Source organism: Nothobranchius furzeri, chromosome 16 (assembly GCF_043380555.1).
Source record: "Nothobranchius furzeri strain GRZ-AD chromosome 16, NfurGRZ-RIMD1, whole genome shotgun sequence".
In the NCBI taxonomy this organism is placed as follows: domain Eukaryota; kingdom Metazoa; phylum Chordata; class Actinopteri; order Cyprinodontiformes; family Nothobranchiidae; genus Nothobranchius; species Nothobranchius furzeri.
In genome coordinates this window covers 47,814,420-47,838,522 of record NC_091756.1, presented here as the reverse complement: position 1 = coordinate 47,838,522, position 24,103 = coordinate 47,814,420, and the positions used below count along the sequence as shown (strand labels likewise).

General features: G+C 43.1%; 1 protein-coding gene across 2 annotated transcripts in view; it reads right to left on the bottom strand.

Moving 5' to 3' along the window:
- Positions 1-23,877, bottom strand: part of sema4gb (sema domain, immunoglobulin domain (Ig), transmembrane domain (TM) and short cytoplasmic domain, (semaphorin) 4Gb) — a 72,778-nt gene extending 48,901 nt beyond the window's left edge. Inside the window, exons 1-3 of one of the 2 annotated variants that reach the window (XM_054749337.2) lie at positions 23,748-23,860; positions 13,717-13,795; positions 9,517-9,697 (exon numbers count right to left, since the gene is read on the bottom strand). In XM_054749337.2, the coding sequence (XP_054605312.2) occupies positions 9,517-9,661 (145 nt within the window). In that variant the 5' untranslated portion in view covers positions 9,662-9,697; positions 13,717-13,795; positions 23,748-23,860. Of the gene's footprint in view, positions 1-9,516; positions 9,698-13,716; positions 13,796-23,747 lie in introns of both variants that reach the window. The other variant, XM_054749336.2, reaches the window with a different exon arrangement.
- Positions 23,878-24,103: the final 226 nt, after the last annotated feature.

Here is a 24,103-nt window from a genome sequence, read left to right as displayed (position 1 = left end):
GACTTTGAATTAATCAGATATATGTTTTCATCATCACTGAGACATTTTAAACAACACTACAGACAAACAAATACACCAGCAAAAACGGTATCCTTTTTAAGCAGCAGGTGATAATGAACACAAGCTAGATACAAATAAAAAAATAAAACAAATAGTTCATGAGATTATATTCTAAGGTAATTCCAATAAGCCTGACTAAGAGTGTTTGATTCTCTATTATGGTCCAAATGTATCATGTTATTCCAAAAGCACCCCCAGCTATCAAGCTCCTGGCCATTAATTTTCATATCTCTGTTTCTGCTTCAGATTTTAAATCACACACACTTCATTTACTGTCATTTTCTTTTCTTCACCCGAAGCCTGATCATCAGCTCAGATTTTACATTTCTCTTGGCTCATTTAGAAATTTGTCCTTGACCCACTTTTTAATCATTAGGATGTGCACATGTGTCAGCCCGTATTTCATCATCTTCAGAGTGTAGCTTCTGACTGTGTGTAGGATATGTGTGACACTATTTGAGAATGCATTTTGCAAAATGTGCACATGTGTGCATGTAATGTCACTTGGCCTGCTGAGAACATGTCAGCAGGGAATGATACAGAGAGGTGAGTTTCCTCTAGGTGACATGTGGGTGTCAATATAGATGGAGACTCTGTAGGAGGGCTTTTATTTCTGAGCTGGGACAAGGAGGCACTCACTAATTTACTGTGTGCCTTACAGATGACCTGCATAAGTGGGAGGACAAGAACATGCTGCCTTGGTGGAAGCATGGATTTGCAGGAGAATCACTCAATGTAACTTCAGGTTTAAATACATTTTGAGAAATACACGAACTAAGCTACATACCAAAGCTAACGATAAACATAAGATTTTATATAGAATATTTCATTGTTCTGTGTGCACACGAAGCGGTACAAGTGATAATGCTGCTGGAATTCAAAATTGTATCCTTCTCAGCAGCAGCACTGCAGGTACTCTCCATGTCCAAAATGTGCGTAAGGCAGGACCTTAGTCAACTTAAAGTTGCGCACATTATTCTTCTACGTTTTCTTTTATAAATCCCAAAGTTTGTGTGGAAAGTTGCTTATGCAGTTTTCCGACTCCGTTTTGTGCGTAAGCAAGGTTAATAAATGAAACCCCTGGAAACACATATAAAGCTGTTAATAATCAAGCTCCATCATACATCAGTGATCTGATTGTTCCATACGTTCCTAACCGAGCAATTCGCTCTCAGACTGCAGGTTTACTGGTGGTTCCCAGAATATCTAAAATTAGGATGGGAGGCAGATCTTTTAGTTATCAGGCTCCTCTCCTGTGGAACGAGCTCCCAGCTTTAGTTTGTGAGGCAGACACCTTGTCTACTTTTAAGACTAGGCTTAAAACATTTTTATTTGATAGTGCCTATGGTTAAAATCTGATGTTAGCCTAAATCTGGACAAGTGGGGGAGTACTGGGAGGTGGAGTGTACAGTCGGTAAAGACGGCTCTCCCTTGCCCTGCCTCCAACATGCCTCCATCTAAATAGGACAGATTATCCAGAGTTATCTCTGTATTTATGCTGCTATAGGCTTAGACTGCTGGAGGATACACTGACCACTTTTCACACTCGACTACTTTCTTCTACAATCTGCTCTTTAACTGTATTATTTTCTGCAATTTCAGCTGTTAACTTTATTTTCTCTCTAAGTGTTTTCTCCCTAGAAGAAGCTACAATGATGTTCTGCTGAGCTGTGGTGGCGTCATGGAGGGGGCCATCGTCTAGCACACTGCTGCTAACCACTTAAACATTCTCCCTCTCCTGATAATAACTTTTTGCTTTCCTTGACGTTGGATGTGCTACTGCTAGTTTATCTATTTAATTATAGATCCACTAGGATAAATACAATAAAGTTTATCTCTCACCAAATAGAATATTTACTAAGAAATCACAATATAACTATAGACACATTACTTTAGTGTGTGTGTGTGTGTGTGTGTGTGTGTGTGTGTGTGTGTGTGTGTGTGTGTGTGTGTGTGTGTGTGTGTGTGTGTGTGTGTGTGTGTGTGTGTGTGTGTGTGTGTGTGTGTGTGTGTGTGTGTGTGTGTGTGTGTGTGTGTGTGTGTGTGTGTGTGTGTGTGTGTGTGTGTGTGTGTGTGTGTGTGTGTGTGTGTGTGTGTGTGTGTGTGTGTGTGTGTGTGTGTGTGTGTGTGTGTGTGTGTGTGTGTGTGTGTGTGTGTGTGTGTGTGTGTGTGTGTGTGTGTGTGTGTGTGTGTGTGTGTGTGTGTGTGTGTGTGTGTGTGTGTGTGTGTGTGTGTGTGTGTGTGTGTGTGTGTGTGTGTGTGTGTGTGTGTGTGTGTGTGTGTGTGTGTGTGTGTCTGCTCTGTATTCTCGATCCCCAGTGAGTCGTGGTGTCACGTTGAGAGGACTGTTTGGACCCAAAATGCAGATACCCAGGTTGACACGAGGCAGGAGTTGATATAAAGAAAATCCTTTTATTGTAGGATGAGTCCAAAAATAAAAATAAATCCAAAAGGCAGGGAGCCAAAATCCAAAAATCAGGAAATGATCAGGAGATCCAAAAACACCAGAGGAATGGGCAGACTGACTGAATAAATCACGCTGATAAACAACAATGAACCGACCAGACAATGAGAAACAGACAGGGCTTTATAGACTGGGGCATAATGGGAGGCAGATGAGCTGCAGGTGTGTGGGGAGAGAACCAGGTGAAGGCAATAACTAATCAGGGAGGAGGAGCAGGAAGGAGCAGGGGAGGACACCGGACCTGACTGGACAAGAACACACACACACACACACACACACAGCTGGAGAAGGACACACACACACACACACACACACACACACACACACACACACACACTAAGCTGGGGAATGACACACACACACCGAGCTGGGGACAAAGAGGCTGGAGCTACAACTGGAGGGGCTGGGGATGACCTGAAAGGCTACAAACAGAAGGCACATAAATAAGACGCAGACAAAGGACACATGAGGGCGCTAAGAGACACAAAAGGGGAATCTAAAGAGGGATGAAGGACATCAGGAGACACATGGGGAAAGACGCAGACACAGACCATGACACGTGGTGGATGGCTGCTTATACTGAGCCAGGATTCTCTGGAGGTTTCTTCCTGTTAAAAGGCAGTTTTCCTCTCCACTGTCGCATTATGCTTGCTTAGTATGAGGATTGCTAGTGTCAGTGACTTGATGCAATTTGCTGGGTTCCTTATATAGGAAACATTATTTCTGATTGGCTTAATGACCTGACCTGAATTGGAATGTTTATTATGTGAAGTGCCTTGAGACGACTCTTGTCGTGATTTGGCGCTATATAAATAAAATTGAATTGAATTGAAACTTTATTTTTTCAATTAATGTTGCAATCTGGAGTTCTCTCCTTTCAGAAACTATGCATGATTTTTTGGAAAATCGATGAAAGTAATAGTCATGTTTTGTGAAAAAATGAAGGAAATACTGTTTTTGCTAAGCCCATTCCCCATCCCGTAGAGTTTCATGCAATTTGAACTGAGTACTGTTCAACGTTAGCCAATTGCGTTAGACATCCACTTACGTACAGATATCAATCACGGAGCATGCGTGAGTGTTTGAGGACATAAGACAGATGAAGAGTTGGTGGTGTGTGTCAGATAAAAGATACTCTGGATTGTTGCTTTAAGAGTTAAAAGAGTTGGTTTTGTGACAGTCACAAAGATAATCATATACCACTTTACAGTTTTTCTCAGGTGTTAAAAATATGCCTTTAAAAATGTGTTGGTTTAGAATGCTCCTCATTTTTGGTTCATTGCTATAAACACCTTAATTTAGAGAGCAGAGAGCTGAAATAACATAAAAGCTACCCTGTTACAGAACTCCACTGGCAGTGATGCCAGTTATAGCAAGAAGCATTGTATTTTCTCATCTTTAGGACTGAACAAGTTCTGATGAGGCTTGTTTTAATGCATGGATGCTTTTAGAGACAGCTGTGGGTCCTGGTCCCAGTGGAGGATCATGCTGTCTGCATTTTCACTTAGAGATCAATCTCTGATGAATCACTCTTAACTACAGTCAGCTTTCAAATCAGTGATGTCAGTTTGCTCTGAACCTATAGTCCTCTAAATAACAGATCCCATCATTTGTGCGATTTTGTCTGTTTTTGCAGAATATCTCATTAACTACATGATGAATTTTAATGAATCTCACTGAAAGTGATCATTTGATTGGACTCTACTAATTTTAGAGTCAAGCTCATTCACGATGGCTGAGCAGCTAATCAACCTTAGCAAACACAGAATGGCCATAACGCAATCAATCAGAGCTAAAATCTGAGGGCCACTCACACATCCTTCATGTGATAACAGTCTGCATGAGCTCTTGAGCAATTGTTGTCTAACTGTATTAGTTTCAAGACTTAACGAAATGGTTAAAAATGGATAAATTCAACATCACATGTGTGCAGCATCCATTTTTACTTCCATAAATGCAGCATGCTGTGTGTGTGACGTCACATCTCCTGTGCATGTGGGTCACCTCAGTGCTGTAGACACACTGGAGTCGGGTGGCAGTCGTATTTTAAATCATGTGGAAAACCACAAGAAAAAAAATCAGATCTCTGAATAAAACTGAAACTAAGCTTCAGGATCTTCAGTGGGAACATCATGTACGTGTTGGGATCATAAATGCATGCTACATGTAGCAGAATGAAAATAGATTTGATTAGACTAGAGTTTCTCTATGTGTCAACAAATATTGTAATGTGAAGCAATTGGTATTGTTTATAATTAAAAAGTGAGGAGAATAAAAATGCTCTGCACATTAACAACAGTTTCTCTTATTGTATTAGATTCAAAGCATCAAGCAGTGTCTGGCTGTCATCTCACATTGCAATACACCCTGCAGTTTTATGACATTGCACCAGCAATAACACCAGCCCTATTTACACCACCTGTCCTCTAATAATACTACAGGGGAGAAAAGTGAAAGGTGGGTATCCACATTTCTGCAGCTGCAACAGTATCCTCTGCTGCTGGTACAGCCAGTGAGGGAAAAGGTGAGGTGGTGGAAGGTGAGGGGCTGAGCTGGAGCTGCTGCTGATGTGTGTAAATATCCACACTTTACCAAAAACACACTTATAATCAGCAGTTTTTCTTTATTCTGCACCAACTCTGGTCAGATCTATGGTGCCCAGGTCATCCGTTACGGAGGCCTCTTGTCTATTGTTTCATTAGGAGTGTTTGCTAAGCCGTGTGATCTAGGACAGTGCATGAGAGAGGCGATTAATAACTCTGAGCAGGAAGGAGCTGTCTTCAGGGCCAACTTCAAAAACTGTGCCACTTCTTTAACGGGGAGGGGAGGAGGCAGTTGCAGTAGAAGGAGCAACAAATAAAGAGAGTCAGGTTGCTTTTTAGTGTCTGTCTAACTATTAGTTTCAAGACTTAACCAAAATGGTTAAAAATGAATACATTCAACATCACATGTGTATAGCATCCATTTTTACTTCCATAAATGCAGCATGCTGTGTGTGACATCACATCTCCTGTGCATGTGGGTCACCTCAGTGCTGTAGACACACACGAGCTTGGGCTCGTGAATTTACAGACGAATATGGAACAGTCCGGATTCCCCATCAGACTATCTCTGTTTCCCATGTTGTTAAGACATACACCGAATGTCTCCTGTTATCATTTACAACTTCAGGGTTCATGTGGCTACCTGGAACCATTTAAACAGCCCAAATAATGTTGGTCTACCAGAATAAGTGCCAGTAGCGGTTTTAGGCACGGGCAGGCAGGGCAGTTGCCCGGGGCGGCATTTTTTCATGACACAAAAGGGGCGCACAAGCGCTGAGTAAAAAATAAAAATGAAAGAAATCTGCGCCGCACCGAGGTTTTCTATTACCTGTCATATCACAGAGTCTGGATTGGAAACAGCAAGTTGGCGACCCCTGCAGCTGCAGGCGCTCCTGCTGACTGAGAGGGTTCAGGTGCTCCACGCGTGTGCGTGTATGAAGAAGAGGAAGGGGAGGGGTGCGGCGGGGGAATTCACCTCTGGGTCTTTCCCAAATGAAATGAGCAGGCAGGGGCTGAATCAACTGTATTAACATGGCTGAAGTCAATCACATCTTGATGTTCTTCCATTTAACACACATTTCATTTATAATATCATAAACACAGGCCTATCATTGATTCAGGTTTTTCTGAATTATTTGAAATTGACGAATAAAAAAAGGAAAAACAAAACAATTTTGTGGCCGTCCCCCCCACCACCACCACCACCCACCCCCACCCCCACCCCACCCACACACACACACACACACACACACACACACACACCCATCAAGGTCAAATTGTTTAGTCCTGACTATAGGGAACTTATTGAGTCAAGAGCCAAACAGAAGAGATGATCATAAAAAGGCTAAAACCACCAGGTGCCCGATTCAGGGGGAAAAAAAAAGAAAAAAAGAGGAGAAAGATAAAGGTATGTACGCTCTCATGATGCATGTTTTCAATTTTTTGAACCAGTTAACTGGGATTTTAACGGTTAAATTTGGTCAATTAATTGCTAACAGAGCTAATAGGGCTGAAATATTGAAACGAATATTCAAATGGTTCGAAAAAATTCCTTGAATCGTTTTTTACTGATTCAAACTAGGATTTGTTAAATGCTCGCTGCAGCCTGCAGCCTGCCTGAACAACAACAAACACATGTTGATCATGTTCACATAATAATAAATAAAACAACTCTATAAACAGAAGAAAACTCCCCAGTCACCACTAACTATCATGTTTATTTATTGCAGATGGCTGCACTGATTATTTTTTACACGATTTGTTCTGTAAAAGTTGGAATTTTTGGTAGTCTACAGTTTTTTTATGTCAGTTTAAATTACAATTTCAGGGGCAATTCTAAAATAATATGGATCATGATAAAGATCTATTGGAGATCCACCCCAACTGTTGGACTGCTCTGCCAGTCACTGTGGCTGAAGCTGAGAGGAGCTTTTCAAAACTTGATCAAGTCATACCTGATCAACTACGTTTCGGGGCGGCTCACTAACCTGGCTCTGATTAGTATCAATCACTCAGTAGGGGAGCAGATTTCATATGACGACATTATTGATGACTTTGCATCAAGGTTAGGTTTTAATTTTAGTTTGTGTTTTCTGTTCTAAGTGCAATGCTGTAGTGATTATCTTTAGTTTGTTATGTGTAAAATATTTTTGCTATTTAGAATATTTATCATATATTATGTTCATATATTCTTAATATTTAGTTATTGTTTGTTTTTGTATTTTTGATTCTATATATTTTGATACAGTATATAATGTATATTGCTTTACATTCTGACAACTTCATAGTAATTAATGTAAATATGTGCAACTTAGAAAAATGAATGTTCAATAGTCGTTCTAATAAAACATGCCTGTTTGTAGAAAACATGCGTGTGTTCGTGCAGGTGGGGTGGTGGTCGTGGTGGTGGTGGTGGTGGGGTGGGTGTGGGGACGCTTAAAGGGGGCCTCGCCCGGGGAGTAATTCCATGTAGAACCGCCACTGATAAGTGCACTTGCTTCAGAGACTTTGACGGGCTTCTTAGAGACCCCCTCCTGAAATATTAATTCTGCTCTAATTGGTTGGCTAATTTGGGATTAATTGTAAATTTTGAGACAACAGCTAATTGCTTGAGTCATATTTGCAAGACTAAGACTAACTGCTTTTGCAGACATGAAGAAGTCATGAATGAAATTCCTGAACTCTAAACAAGACATGGTTTGTAGCATGATTTTATCGGTTATAATAAATCTGTAATCTTTCCATTCTGTCATCACTCTGCGCATAATTATCTCCATCAAGACTTGAAACAAAAATCCTATGAGTTATTACAGCACTTTCTGTATATTTATAATGAAGACGTTTATACTGCAATGACAATACATTTGCAACGTACTTAGCATCCCATCACTATATAAAAAATATATTATTTAATACAATTATGAAAATTGAAAACCCCAAAACACTCTGAGCTGTGACTGCTGGCAACAAATCGTAAAAGTAACATTCCAAAATGTGTCAAAACATTCACAAAGGCAGTTTTCCTTTGAGTCTTGAGACAAAAATCTTCTCAAAGTAGAAACAGAATCACAGCCTTCTCCAGCACATCCCAAAGATTCTGAATGGTGTTAAGGTCTGGACTCTGGTTGCCAATCCATGTGTGAAAATGATGTCTCATGCTCCCTGAACCACTCTTTCACTATCTGAGCCCGATGAATCCTGGCATTGTTATCTTGGAATATGCCTTTGTCATCAGGGAAGATGGAATAACCTGGTCATTCAGTGTATTCAGGTAGTCAGCTGACCTCATTCTTGGAGCACATCCTGTTGCTGAACCTAGACCTGACCAACCACAGCAACCCCAGATCATAGCACTGCCCCCACAGGCTTGTACAGTAGGCACTAGGCATGATGGGTGCATCACTTCATCTGCCTCTCTTCTTACCCTGATGCACCATCACTCTGGAACAAGGTCCATCTGGACTCATCAGACCTGTTTTTAATAATGCGTTGGACAGTTCTTAACCCAGTTTTAGTCGTTTCTACAATCTCCTCAGATGTTTTCTCTGCTTGCTGCATGCCAATGATCTGACCCTTCTCAAACAGACTAACATCTTTTCCACAGCCACCAGATGTATCTTTCCACATGGTTGTTTAGGAAAAGAGAAGCTACTCATTGCACCAGTTAGGTTAAATAACTCGTTGCCAGCTGGAAAATAATCACCCATGAAGTAATTATCCAATGGGAGGCTTGTTCCTATCTGCCTAGTTACATCCAGGTGGCGATTTTTCTTTTTTTCTTTTTTTGGCCTGGCAGTGTACATTAAATCAATACAACAGTTAGACAAAATTGATCTTATATAAAATTCCTTGAAAAAATTTCACAGTTAACTTATTCATTGTGAGCTCACGTGGAAATTTGCTTTCTCACTATTATCTTTTTGAAACACCAAGAATCAAAGTCACAGAAACTTAACAGGTGCACAGGTTCTGGTTTCATAGGCTGATATTGATGCTGAATTCCTGCACAACATTGACCTGCTAACAACAACTTATCTTACATAACAAAATACATCATTTTTTAATTATTTCCTAACAAATTCATCATAAAATATCTGTTATTGTTGGTATTATTTAACACTTAGTGATGGTGAGTGCATTGACTTAAAAAACTGAAATTTCTTGTATTCTTGTCTGATATTTATGTATCCACTAACCAAACCTTCTGAACTGCTTTTTCAGTTCCAGACTGACCAATCACAAACTGAAATCTGAAAATCATCGGATTCAGATCTCCAAAAAGTTCCATCGAATCTCCACATTCTAAGGAGAAACCAAATGAAACGTAATATTCTCGTCTCTTAGCGTGTTGCCTCAGCTCTACTGCCTCACTTTGCTTTCAACCCCACATCAAAGTTATACATTGTACTTCAAAAACCATCAACCAAGAAAGCTGAAACTGCCTCCTACTTTTAGAGAAGACAGTGGTCCTGGGAGTGACATCCAGGTCTAATGATGAGCTGAAGGGAAAGGCCCACAGCTGGGACAGCCTGGTGAGGAACGTCAGGAGCAGCAGAGTGAGCAGGAAGGGTTGAATCAATCTCCAGTTGGTCATGTTTAACACTGGTCAAGGTCCGCAAAGGTCCTCAGTCTGTTGGGAACAAAACATTTCTTCAGCCCAAGAAGACACTTTTAGATGCCCACTCCAACAGTCCTCCAGCTGAATACACAGTCATCCTGTGTAGGGAATGAACAATAAATTAATGTGTCTAAATAAAATAAGAAACCATCCAGCTCATCTAATTAGTATTTTTTTTTCTTGAGACTAAATTAGATTTCAGTCATTTGTTCAGACAATAATGTTGATTGTTTACTTTTAAAAGGTGTTTGGCTACGGAAAATACCAAAAGTTAACAATATGCATGAAAAAAATCTATTTATTATATCTATAATCCTAAATTCAAACCCTGACTGTACAGTTTTTAAACATACAGATTGTTGAATTGTTGTTTTTTGTTTGATTTTAAATAAAGTTAGAGTAGAACATATGCAGTAAAAACATAGTTCTATATTAGTGTAAAATTTTTATTTATTTTACACTTTTTTTGTCAGACAAAAAGCAGGCATGTCAAGGTCATGCCTGCTTGAAAAAAAATACACCAACTTCACGCCGACTTTAATTCTGCCTTTCAATTTAAAAACATCAGTAATGAGCTTTAATAAAAATATATTTCATGCATAAACCTCCTCTCCTAAGTGGCAGTGTGAGCTGCAAATCTCTTGCTGTTCTGCAATGTTGCTCTCTGATTACAACCAATTAACCAGCAGGGGTGTTAGACAAAAATACTGTTTAAAAGCAACTGATAATTAAATAATGCGCCTGTGTGATGTGATACTGCAACACAAAACTTCCTCTTTTAATTAGCTGTGTGCACAGTGGAGCAGCATGACGAGTAATCTTGAGATTAGGACATGAGCCATCAGCCCGATCTCTGCCTGGCTGCTCGTGTTCTGGTTCTGATCAAAGGGTGATCACTGTTGATTCTGGTTCTGCTGCGGAGTGACACTGGACCAGCTCCCAGATCATTCTCCACGGCTGCTCTAGTGCTAATCTGTCACAGCACGAAGCACAATGAGGCTGGTGACCTTTCTGTTAGCAGTGCGGGTGTTAATCTCTGAAACTAACTCAAAAACTGACAAATGATGAGAGAAGCGAAATCTGTGATGGGAAGACCAACTCCCCATTGGTTTAGTCCAACATCCTGAGCTGAGACAAATTAAAGGAAAGAACGGAGCCACCACATGGCTCCAAACCAACTTCCTTTCACCTTGGGAATGGTTCTTTATATTTTTATTCTATTCTTTGAAATGATAGACCCCAATTTGATGATTTAATGATTGTGAACCCTTTTATTTTTTAAACTTGACATTTGAGGACTGTAAAAGTGATTCACGTTATCTACAAACACATTAAACCTTTTCCTTGTACCTTGGATGGAAATAGATTATCTTCATCCAGATTTAAATGTTTCATGAATAAGTTCCGGTGATTAGCAATGACCTATCCTTTTAGGAGGACAAAACCAAAACAATATCAGCACCATCGCCCATGCAGAGAAACATGTTTGGGGGAAGATCTGAGCTTTGCTTGATTTTCTTCCACCCAGCAGTATTTATTAAAGACCAAATTCAGTTGCTTTTTCACCACATTTGCAGTGGTCTCTATTATAAATGAATGCCTTGTGAGTCTACCTCTGTTGGGAAAAAAAGCTCTGGCTCTCCTTTTACAAGAACTAGAAGTCAGCCAGAGCAGACGAGAGCAGAGCACGGCAGGATTTAGAGTCTTGATATTTTCTTGATATTCGGACTTAGCCACTGACTCCATTTGCTCTTCAACACTGATATTTTATTTCTACAAATGACACAAGCCTGAAGGAGTTCTGCCGTGTGGTGGAGTTGCTAATGCTTATGTTTAGCTTATGCTAGCCAAGATGTGCTCTACTCTGCCCTCACCTCTCCTGTTGCGGACCCTGTTGGGTCGACTCGTCGTGGCTCCGCCGCTTTCGGACGACGGCAGGGGAGTCGGGACAGCCATGCTGTTGTGTCCCGCATCCCAGCCTCCCCGACCACCCCACCCCACCGTACCACACTGCCTCCTCCAGACGGAGCAGACGGGGTGGGGTGGCGGTGGGTGGGGGATGGGGGTGGGCAGGTTGAGGGCATACTGGGCACTACGGAGGCCCGGCGGCACCCTGCCGCCTAGGAGCCTCGGGAGGGCGGGTGGGATAGGCGGGGGCGGAGCGCAGCGATGGGACCAGGTCCCCACCGACGCGCAGAGTCGCCCGGGAGAGGGGGAGAGGAGGCTGTGACACCTCGCCTCTACCGGACGCGCACCGTCGCTGGGGGGGGGGGGGGGGGGGGGGGGGGGCACCGCCCGCTGCTCCGATGCCCCCACCATCCCGTCCTCCCGGGGCTTGGAGCGTGGTAGCCACCAAACTGGCCTGACTTACTCAGCTGCCTGCTGCTGTCGCCACCAGGGACGGCACTAGCCACGGTCTCGCCTGCCAGCCAGGGACAAAACCCTGGCTGGAACAATAAAATCAAAAGCTGTATTTTTAAAATAATACCTCCATGGGGCATTAAAGGTGTACAGCATGAATGTGCATTTTTTTCCTTTACGAGCTATATTAAATTTTTATTATATATATATATATATTATTTTGATGGGCATGACACTGGGTTCATGTTTACATCTACCAGCCACTAGAGGGCACCATTGTGGTAAAAAGTCTGCTAAGCAAGGCGAGGCCGGGACTGGCGAAAATAGCAAACTTGACAAGTCAAGCAGCTGATTCTGAGCCCAAAAGCTGTTCTAACGTTGAAAACTGTAAAATAAACGAATTAGTAGAACTTAGTCCTTACCCTGTACGATTCATCACTGGACATTTTGCTGGCTGGTCACTTAACGTATTGGCAGTGAACCAACACCACGACGGCTGGAGGTTTTGTTCTGTTGTTGCAACTACAACCTCTACCCACTAGATGTTGCTATGGTGTGTTCCATACAGTGTTGGTAAAGTTCGTTTTAAAAACGAACTAGTTCAAAGTCCAGTTCATACATTTTAAAACAAACTAGTTTGGTTCTTAGTTCATAATTTAAAAAATTTGAACTATGTTCACTGTTCCAAAAATATATATAAATATAAAACGAATGAAATAATTTTCCAATAGTTGGCACCGGTTCAGTCCACACTCACACCCAGCTGCAGTTTTTACCCTACAGTATATTCTCAATAACATGAGGAAAACATTATTTCAACAGTTTTTTAATGGGAAATTATTAAACAATCTTAGGAACCTGGCTGAGGTAGCAAAGTCAAAGTGTAATATTAAAAGTGCAAAACATAAAAAAATGTATGATCTTTCAGATAAGTCCCTTTTCAATTTTTCTGAATGAACTTTGACTCCCGCACACAGCATGGACATAGAAGAGTAGACGCTGCACAAACCGCTACTGCCTATGTTTGGCCGCATTTGCAGGTTCTACTTTTTACAAACTATGGTTAACAGGATGTTTTAGCTAGGCTTTAGCTTCAGAAAAGCTCCGTGGAAATCTGGAGCTAGACCGGCAAAAGAACGTGTTCATAAACCCGTTCACGCACGCCAGGACGAACGCACTCACTTTTAATTTCGTCAGGCAAAACACGAACGAGTTCAGTTCACGTTCACGAAAAAAATGAACAAATTCACAAATGATCGTTCAATTAATGCGTTCGGGCACAACACTGGTTCCATATTCAACCTGTCACTGGCTTTTCTAATCAGTGTTTCCCTGTCTTGCTGGAAATAGGACTGTTTTCATGTTTAGCCTTCATGCGAAACTGACAGTGACCGATCATTTTCCAAAAACAAGTAAAAAAAAACTGTTTCCCAGTGAACTTGGCCTTTAAATATCATAGTTTTAGATCACAAAAGTGACCTTTTCTGTGATATGAACAAATCCACAAAATACCCAAAAAATAATTAGGTGATGTGAAGAGAACACATAGAATTGTTCTTGACATCCTTGTAGAGTGTGAAGCAGCTAGGATGAGAAACAGAAGCTCTAGACCTGAGACAATGTTCACATCCAGAAAAAGACAAACTGCGTACTCAGGAGAGCAGTCCTACCAGGTCTGGTCTTGTTCATAACTGAGGGGAGGATGGAGATCCTCAATAGGATGGAGCAGCTCCTGCAGCGGTACAGATGCTGAACCAGATGTTTGTAGTGAAGAGGGAGATAAAAAGAAAGGCACAATGTCACTTTATAGACCTACCTCTGTTCCAACCCTCATTTATGAACATGAACCTTGGGTGATAACAAAGAACAAGAAAGCTAGAAAGCTACAGGGGACATAAATAACTTTTATCCTCAGAGTGACTGGGCCCTGCCTTAGACTGAGGAACTTGGACATCTGGGAGGGATTCAAGTAGAGCCGCTGCTTCTTCACATTGAGAGGAGCCAGCCGATGTGTAAGGCAGTGAGAATGAATCCCCCAGGTGACTCCAATTACTTAACTTTTAGAGACACAATATGACCTGGTAATAATGTCAGATACGTTGAGAGGTTCAAATTTGACTTCAGTGTTTTAATTTGAACTGACCCATATTCTAGTTAGTTGTCTGGTAGAGCACACATCACTCTCTGTACCTTTAATTAAGCATTTTTAGATCTTTTGTTTTTTGGTGTGGTTTTTTTTTTCAATGATCTGCACTAACTAATCTGCACAAACCTCTACTTCTCTATTTTTGTTCCCCCTGAGGTGCATACCATGCACTTTTCTAGCTGCTCTTCCTCTCTTTTGCTTCAGTGACAGCTTGTGTTCAAAGACATTCTAAAGTGGGAAGTTGGAAAAGCAGATGAGTGTATTTGCTGTGTAAACTTTCTGACCTAAGGACACAAAAAATCACATTCATTCTACGTTATTGAAATTTTAAACTGGAAGCAACATTTGAACTGAGGAAATGATTCTTACAGGATCTAATGGTGTAAAACCTGACACTAAACCAGTCCCAAGAGCTTTTTGTCACCTTTAGGGGAAAACAAAAACAGCCCCAGTCATTTGGTTTTCCTAAAACAGGACTTTTAACAATTTATGGCAACAAATCAGCCGCCTCAGGCAGAGTTTAGGGATGGACTAGTCTGGAAAGACTCCCCGTATTTTAAAAACTCTACACCTCCAGACTTGTCCTGCATTTTCAAACTTCGCCTCAATTCCATCTTTTGCAGAGATGTTTTTATTTTTATATCAGCCTTCACACAGCTCCTCCAGCAGCCTAGAGAACCTTTTCACATTTATCCTTGTGCTCCTTGAGACCTGTAAACATACTTTGAAATGTAAAATTTGAGCAGCTTCCCTTGAATAACGTAAGGAGACACGACTCTGGTCTGATGACAGTCCAGAGTCATGAGCACTTCCACAACCACAACCTGACCAAAAGAACTAGCAAAATCAAGGGCAGCATGCTGATGTCAAACCTTTTTCCTGTGGTTCTTGTCATCTTTTGCTCTCATGCAACAGACACACCAGTGTTTCAACACATCTGCATTATGTGTGCCGTGGGGCATGATAACTCCGGGAGGGGGGGAAGGTAAACACATCTGCTGTGGCAGGAACAATATGACAGCATGAGGTGGCCGCAGCACCTTTTACTGCTTATAGAGTCACAGAGCTGAACACCTCTGCTGGGACATACTGACCTGATTCCAGAGATATTTGGTCTCCTCCACTTCTAAAGCTGGGCGGACACTGTGCGACTTTTTCACTGGTAGCACTTAGCTTCAGCTCAAACTGTACGACTACCTCGCAGGGCAGATCTCACGAGTCAGGCGCTCACACTGTACAACCCGGGGGGGGGGGGGGGGGGCTGCTATATGTGTAATATTTTCCTACTTAGTCCATAACAAGTATTAAAATGACATGTTGAAAAATTACTACAATTCCAAAAACAACCATTAATTTCCTTCCTCCAAATAAGCATGTTTACAGAGACAATTTTCAAAGTAACAGAAAACATTGGCAGTAATTCTAAAAATACACTAATAAATAATAATAATTAATACCTACTGTGTGAGCTTTTAAGAGCAACTGCAATCAATAATCATGTGTGTCTCAGTTGATCATTTGCTCATAGCTGTGCATCCCAAAGTGCAATGCTCATCTTGGCCAATAGTTATTATTATTTATTTATATAGATTTTTTTGGAGGATAAAACCTCTTGAGAGGAAACATCTTGTTTTCAAGAGGGTCCTCCAGTCATACAACATAAAAGTTGATAGATAGAAAGGCAACAAGGAGCTGAAACTAACAAGAAAAATAAATAAAGAAAAAAGAAAAAGAGCTAAGTTAAAAAATAAAACAATTACAATTACCTGAAAAAATATATACAAAATGAACAAAACTCTCCAAACAAATAACTTAGCCAAACTCACATACCTTCAGAATAGCGACAAATAACTTAGAAGCAGTTACAGAAGGGGAAGACATGTAAATAAACAAAATTCCGAAATAGAAAATAAGTAATTGACCGCATTTCAACAGGTCCAGTGGGGCTTTAACATTAAAAGCCAGTCTTCCCACTTCTTCCTTATAAATGAATACAACAGAAATGTGTTCATTAAATCTTGCATTATACTGACTTCTAGAATGCACCAAATACATTTTTAAATATGCTGGAAAGTCAAAGAATATACATTTAAAAATAAACGTTAACCAATGAAATCTATGCCTGGCTTTAATCAAAGCCAGGACAAGCTTTCATGCATGTTACAGTGGTGTATTGTGAAGGAACAGCGCAAAACAAAACAACAGATACTGTTAAAAACAGCATCAAGAGGATGGAGACAGGACGCAGTAGTGTTTTGGTAGATTACATCCACATAATCTACACTCAACAAAAATATAAACGCAACACCTTTGTTTCTGCTCCGATTTTTCATGAGATGGATTTAAAGATCTAAAATTCATTCCAGATACACAATATCACCATTTCTCTCAAACATTGTTCACAAATCAGTCTAAATGTGTGATAGTGAGCACCTGTGCTTTGCTGAGATAATCCATCCCACCTCAAAGGTGTGCCACATCAAGATGCTGATCTGACATCATGAGTAGTGCACAGGTGTACCTTATACTGCCCACAATAAAAGGCCATCCTGGAATGTGCAGTTTTTTGCTTTTTGGGGGTCTGGGGACTCAGAACCGGTCAGTATCTGGTGTGACCACCATTTGCCTCATGCAGTGCAACACCTCTTCGCATAGAGTTCATCAGATTGTCAATTGTGGCCTGTGGAATGTTGGTCCACTCCTCTTCAATGGCTGTGCAAAGTTGTTGGATATTAGTGGGAACTGGTACACGCTGTCGGATACGCCGGTCAAGCACATCCCAAACATACTCAACGGGTGACATGCCCGGTGAGTATGCTGGCTATGCAAGAACTGGGACATTTTCAGCTTCCAAGAATTGTGTACAGATCCTTGCAACATGGGGCCGTGCATTTTCTTGCTGAAACATGAGGTGATGTTCATGGATGTACGGCACAACAATGGGCCTCAGGATCTCATCACGGTATCTCTGTGCATTCAAAATGCCATCAATATAATTCACCTGTGTTCTTCGTCCATAACAGATGCCTGCCCATACCATAACCCCACCACCACCATGGGCCAATCGATCCACAACACTGACATCAGCAAAGCGCTCACCCATACGACGCCACACACGATGCCTGACATCTGCCCTGAACAATGTAAACCGAGATTCATCCGTGAAGAGAACACCTCTACAACGTGCCAGACGCCATCGAATGTGACCATTTGCCCACTCAAGTCTGTTACGGTGACGAGCTGGATTCAGGTCAAGACCCCGATGAGGACGACGAGCATGCAGTTGAGGTTCCCTGAGACGGTTTCTGACAGTTTGTGCAGAAACCAAACCAATTGTTTCAGCAGCTGTCCGAGTGGCTGGTCTCAGACGATCTTGGAGGTGAACCTGCTGGATGTGGAGGTCCTGGGCTGGTGTGGTTACACGTCGTCTGCGGTTGAGAGGCTGGTTGGATGTACTGCCATATTCTCTGAAACGCCTTTGGAGACTGCTTATGGTGGAGAAATGAACATTCAACGCGCAAGCAACAGATCTAGTTGACATTTCTGCTGTCAGCACACCAATTGCACGCTCTCTCAATGCTTGTGGCATCTGTGGCATTTTGCTGTGAGACAAAACTGCACATTCCAGAGAAGCCTTTTATTGTGGGCAGTATAAGGTACACCTGTGCACTACTCATGATGTCAGATCAGCATCTTGACACATATATATACATGTATATATATGTACACATATATATACTGGTCACATATATATACATATATATAGATATATACATACATACATATATATATATATATATATATATACATACATATATATACATATATACATATATGTAGATATAGATATACAAACATATACTTACACACACACACACACACACACACACACACACACACACACACACATATATATATATATATATATATATATATATATATATATATATATATATATATATATTTATATAGTCTTATTTACTTTAAGTCAGGGAGGGTGGCGCCCCAGCACCCCTATGGACAAGCAGCCACCGAACATCAAGACAGTGTGTCATGATGTTTTCAATGAACACAATGTACAGACTTGTGTTCAGGTCTTTTGCAGAAGCTTTTTTCCAAAGTGACTCACAGATTAACCCAACATGTATGTTGTTTGTGTGTGGGAGGAAACCAGAGTTCCCAAAGAAATCCCTCATATGCATGGAGAGAACATGCAAACACAGAGAAAGGTGCATCTGGGTTTTCAACCTGCAACATTCATACTGCAAGTGGGTGCAGTGAATGTGGAACCAAAATAAAAGACCTTGTAAAAAAATAAAATAAAAATCTGAGCAATTACGAGTGCTGGAAAGCAGTGGAGTATTGCATAAAACTGAGAAACAGAATAATATTTATACAGGGAGGGGTGAGAGTGAGAAACAGGTGAGATGACGAACAAGCATGCAAAGATGCTTAATGACTGGGGAGCTGAAGAAAACCACAAAACATGACTCAGAGGTTAAACCATGACTCAGGGAAATAAACAAAACAAAAGCTAACACCCTCCTCCTTGAACCGTCACCTTATTGTGGTGGAGGAGTTTGAGTGCCCTAATGATCCTAGGAGCTATGTTGTCTGGGGCACTTGGTGCCCCTGGTAGGGTCTCCCATGACAAATTGGTCTTAGGTGAAGGGTGAGACAAAGAACGGTTCGAAGGATCTTTCATGGCGGTTAAAACGAAGAGTCGGAGTACCCGGCCCGGAGGGTTACCGGGGTCCCACCCTGGAGCCAGGCCTGGGGTTGGGGCCCGTGAGCGAGCGCCTGGTGGCCGGGCTTTCGCCCATGGGGCCCGGCCGGGCCCAGCCCGAACCGGATACATGGGCTCGTCCAACTGTGGACCCACCACCCGCAGGAGGAACATGAAGGGTCCGGTGCAATGCGAATCGGGTGGCAGACCAAGGCGGGAGCCTTGGCGGTCCAATCCCCGGACAAGAAAACTAGTTTTTGGGACATGGAACGTCACCTCGCTGGCGGGGAAGGAGCCGGAGCTTGTGGCAGAGGTTGAGCGGTACCGGCTAGATATAGTCGGACTCACCTCGACACATTGCATTGGCTCTGGAACCCGAGACCTGGAGAGGGGTTGGACACTCTACTTTGCTGGAGTTGCTCCGGGTGAGAGGCGGAGGGCTGGGGTTGGCTTTTTGTTAGCCCCGAGACTCTCTGCCTGTGTGTTGGGGTTTACCCCGGGGGACAAGAGGGTAGCTTCCTTGCGCCTTCGGGTCGGGGAACGGGTCCTGACTGTTGTTTGTGCTTATGGGCCAAATATCAGTTCAGAGTACCCACCCTTTTTGGAGTCCCTGGGACGAGTGCTAGATAGTGCTCCATCAGGGGACTCCATTGTCCTGCTGGGGGACTTCAATGCTCACGTGGGCAATGACAGCTTGACCTGGAGGGGTGTGATTGGGAGGAACGGCCCACCTAATCTGAACTCGAGCGGTGTTTTGTTATTGGACTTCTGTGCAAGCCGCAGTTTGGCCATAACGAACACCATGTTCGAACATAAGGATGCCCACCGGTACACTTGGTACCAGGGCAGCCTAGGTCACAGGTCGATGATAGATTTTGTAGTCGTATCATCTGACCTGCGGCCGTATGTTTTGGACACCCGAGTGAAGAGAGGGGCGGAGCTGTCAACTGATCACCACCTGGTGGTGAGTTGGATCAGATGGCAAGGGAACATGCCGCGTAGACCTGGCAGACCCAAACGCATAGTGAGGGTCTGCTGGGAACGCCTGGCAGAAGAACCTGTCAAGACGGTCTTCAACTCCCACCTCCGGCAGAGCTTTGACCACGTCCCGAGAGCAGTGGGGGACATTGAGTCCGAGTGGGCCTTGTTCCACTCTGCGATTGTCGAGGCGGCTGTTGCTAGCTGTGGTCGTAAGGTGGCCGGTGCCAGTCGTGGTGGCAACCCCCGTACCCGCTGGTGGACACCAGAGGTTCGGGGAGCCGTCAGGCTGAAGAAGGAGGCCTACAGGGCATGGCTGGTCTGTGGGTCTCCGGAGGCAGCAGACAGGTACCGGATAGCCAAGCGGGGTGCAGCAGTGGCAGTTGCCGAGGCAAAATCTCGGGCGTGGGAGGAGTTTGGTGAGGCCATGGAGAAAGACTATCGATCGGCTCCAAACAGGTTCTGGCAAACTGTCCGGCGCCTCAGGAGAGGAAGGCAGCAACTCGCTCACACTGTTTACAGTGGGGATGGGGAGCTGCTGACGTCAACTGGGGCTATAGTCGGACGGTGGAAGGAATACTTTGAGGAGCTCCTCAATCCCACCAATGCGCATTCCGAGGAGGAACCAGAGCTGGGAGGCCTGGGGATGGACTGTCCGATCTCGGGGGCAGAAGTTGCTGAGGTAGTCAAACAACTACACAGCGGCGGAGCCCCGGGGGCGGATGAGGTTCGTCCTGGGTATCTCAAGGCTATGGATGTTGTAGGGCTGTCATGGTTGACACGTCTCTACAACATTGCGTGGTCATCGGGGGCAGTTCCTAGGGAGTGACAGACCGGGGTGGTGGTCCCCATCTTTAAGAAGGGTGACCTGAGGGTGTGTTCCAACTATAGGGGGATCACACTCCTCAGCCTCCCTGGAAAGGTCTACTCCAAGGTACTGGAGAGGAGGGTCCGATCGATAGTTGAATCTCAGATAGAGGAGGAGCAATGTGGTTTTCGTCCTGGCTGTGGAACTGTGGACCAGCTCTATACCCTTGCAAGGGTGATGGAGGGGGCATGGGAGTTTGCCCAACCAATCCACATGTGCTTTGTGGATTTGGAGAAGGCTTATGACCGTGTCCCCAGGGGCACCCTGTGGGGGACGCTCCAGGAGTATGGGGTGGGTGGCTCTCTGTTAAGGGCCATTCAGTCCCTTTACCAGAGGAGCGTGAGTTTGGTCCGCATAGCCGGTAGTAAGTCGGACCTGTTCCCAGTGAGGGTTGGACTCCGCCAGGGCTGCCCTTTGTCACCGGTTCTGTTCATCACTTTTATGGACAGAATTTCTAGACGCAGCCGTGGTGTGGAGTGTGTCGAGTTTGGTGGCAGGAGAATCTCGTCTCTGCTTTTTGCGGATGATGTGGTCCTCCTAGCTTCATCCAGCTCTGACCTTCAGCTCTTGCTGGGTAGGTTCGCGGCCGAATGTGAAGCGGCTGGGATGAGGATCAGCACCTCCAAATCTGAGACCATGGTTCTCGACCGGAAAAGGGTGGCTTGCCACCTCCGGGTCGGGGGAGAGGTCCTACCTCAAGTGGAGGAGTTTAAGTATCTCGGGGTCTTGTTCACGAGTGAGGGTAGGAGGGATCGGGAGATCGACAGGCGGATTGGTTCGGCGTCTGCAGTGATGCGGACGCTGAGCCGATCTGTCGTGGGGAAGAGGGAGCTGAGCCAGAAAGCCAGGCTCTCGATTTACCGGTCGATCTACGTCCCAATCCTCACCTATGGTCATGAGCTTTGGGTAATGACCGAAAGAACGAGATCGCGGATACAAGCGGCCGAAATGAGTTTCCTCCGTAGGGTGGCCGGGCTCAGCCTTAGAGATAGGGTGAGGAGCTCGGACATTTGGGAGGGACTCGGAGTAGAACCGCTGCTCCTCCGGATCGAAAGGAGCCAGTTGAGGTGGTTTGGGCATCTGGTCAGGATGCCTCCTGGACGCCTCCCCGGGGAGGTGTTTCGGGCATGTCCTGCCGGCAGAAGGCCCCCGGGTCGACCCAGGACACGTTGGAGAGGTTACATCTCCAATCTGGTCCGGGAACGCCTTGGGGTCCTGCCGGAGGAGCTGGTGGACAAGGCCGGGGAGAGGACGGCCTGGAGCTCCCTAGTTGGGATGCTGCCCCCGCGACCCGGACCCGGATAAGCGGAGGAAGACGAGACGAGAGACGAGAAAAGCTAACACCAAAATCCCAACAAGCTAACAAAGTGGGTTCAGTCTTTTGGTGTAATGTGGTTATTTATTTAAATAATCAGACTCTGTTCACACAAAATAAATAAAGAGATTATGGGAGAACTGTTGGGTCATCCAACAGACTCACAATCAGGAATATCCAATGTCTTTTCAAAAACTTACATCAACGTGAAATCTAAATATAGAAAAGGCTTTTTAATCATCCATTTGTTGGTGGATCTCATTCAATAATAAAATATAATTCCAAATATGTCTTTTATCATGATTTAAACAGATGAATTTAGATAATTTACTCTAAACATGGGCTAAAACAGGAAAATTGATGTATTTTATAATCCTCCCTGTACTAATGTTTTTGATGGCTTCAGATTTAATTGTGTTATCTGGCAAAACGATGATGAATCTCTAATCTTATGTAATTTTCTCCTCTTTTTCTGCTACAATGATGGTTTAGACACCATCCAGTTTGAAGTACAGTGTAGGTGGAGCAGAATTTGATTACTTGTGCCATGCATTAATTTGTTTTTTTAACTAGCTGGAGAGTTACAGCCAAAAAATATGTATCTACAAATCTTTTAATGAGCTGCTCTCATACAACCTAGACCAGAGGCATGATGCTTTACACAGTGCCACCTTTTTTCTGTCACTTTGATGGTTTCTAAATAAATGGATCCCAATATTCTTGTTTTTTTTTAATTGGTTTTTGTGTTGTTTGCTCTGGACTGTCAAAATTAGAAATAGAATGTAATAAATGTAGACTAGACTGCTAATCACAACCATTATCTAAGACAAATGAACGTTAATGCAGTTATTAGTTGTGTGGCCATGCATTATATTTATCACTGCTCTAAAGGTTTAACCAGTAATTAAATCACACTGAGGAAAATGCAATAAAGTATTTTCTTCTTTGCGTTTTTTTTAATTATTTTAAGCCCATAATGATGATGCTTATGCTTTAATCTAACTACCTTTTTCAATTTGGAGGTAACGATGCATCTGGCCAGCGGATTCATTCATATGTACACACACACACACACACACACATATAAACTTATATATATATAAATATATATATATATATATATATATATATATATATATATTGAATCGGTATTCTACACATGCAAGCTTTGAGATCATTTTTGTCAAATCAGCTGGTTGCAACAATCTAATTTAAGTTTCTATTTAAAGGATGACTCCGTTGAAAATAATACAATAAATACAAGTGAAAATATCAACTCCTTTCCAACGCCTATGTGTTGTTCATAATAGTGGAGTTGTTTAGCCTTTAAAGGGCTAGTAATCATGCAGTTTAATTGGACTTGACAATTATTTGTGACTGATATAAACGTTATTTTATCACCTTTGACTGAACTTGGCAAGAGTGTCCTACAGAGATTCGATGATGCGGCATCATTCATCATGACTTACATAAAAACATTGACTTGGCTAAATCTTTGTTAGGCAGTCTACGTGCGTGTGATCCCTGTTTGCACCTGTCCGATCGGAGCTGCAGCGCCCCAGGGAAACAGTCACATTCAGGAGAAATCAGCGGACGGAAGGTGGAAAACTACCGCAGCTGCAAGATGCGCTGCGGGAGGATCTGTGGAAGCAGTTAGGACGGACTCACCTGCTTTTGTGTCCGTCTGTCTCCTAAAATCCTGAACGTCCTGTCCGCTGCAAAACACCCAAATGCTCTACTGCTGCAGTCACCCACTGCTCTGCTCCAGCTCAACCCATGCTTTCCCTCTCCCTCCCCCATCTCCTTTTTCTCTTACACACACACACACACACACACACACACACACACACACACACACACACACACACACACACACACACACACCTAGTATTATTATTATTGTTGTTGTTGTTGTTGTTGTTGTTTTAATTCTCATAAATAAGCTTGTTATTGAGATGTAAGCCTTTTTATGTTTAACTTACTTAACCGGAAGCATGCATCAACTTTAATGTAACACGAACATA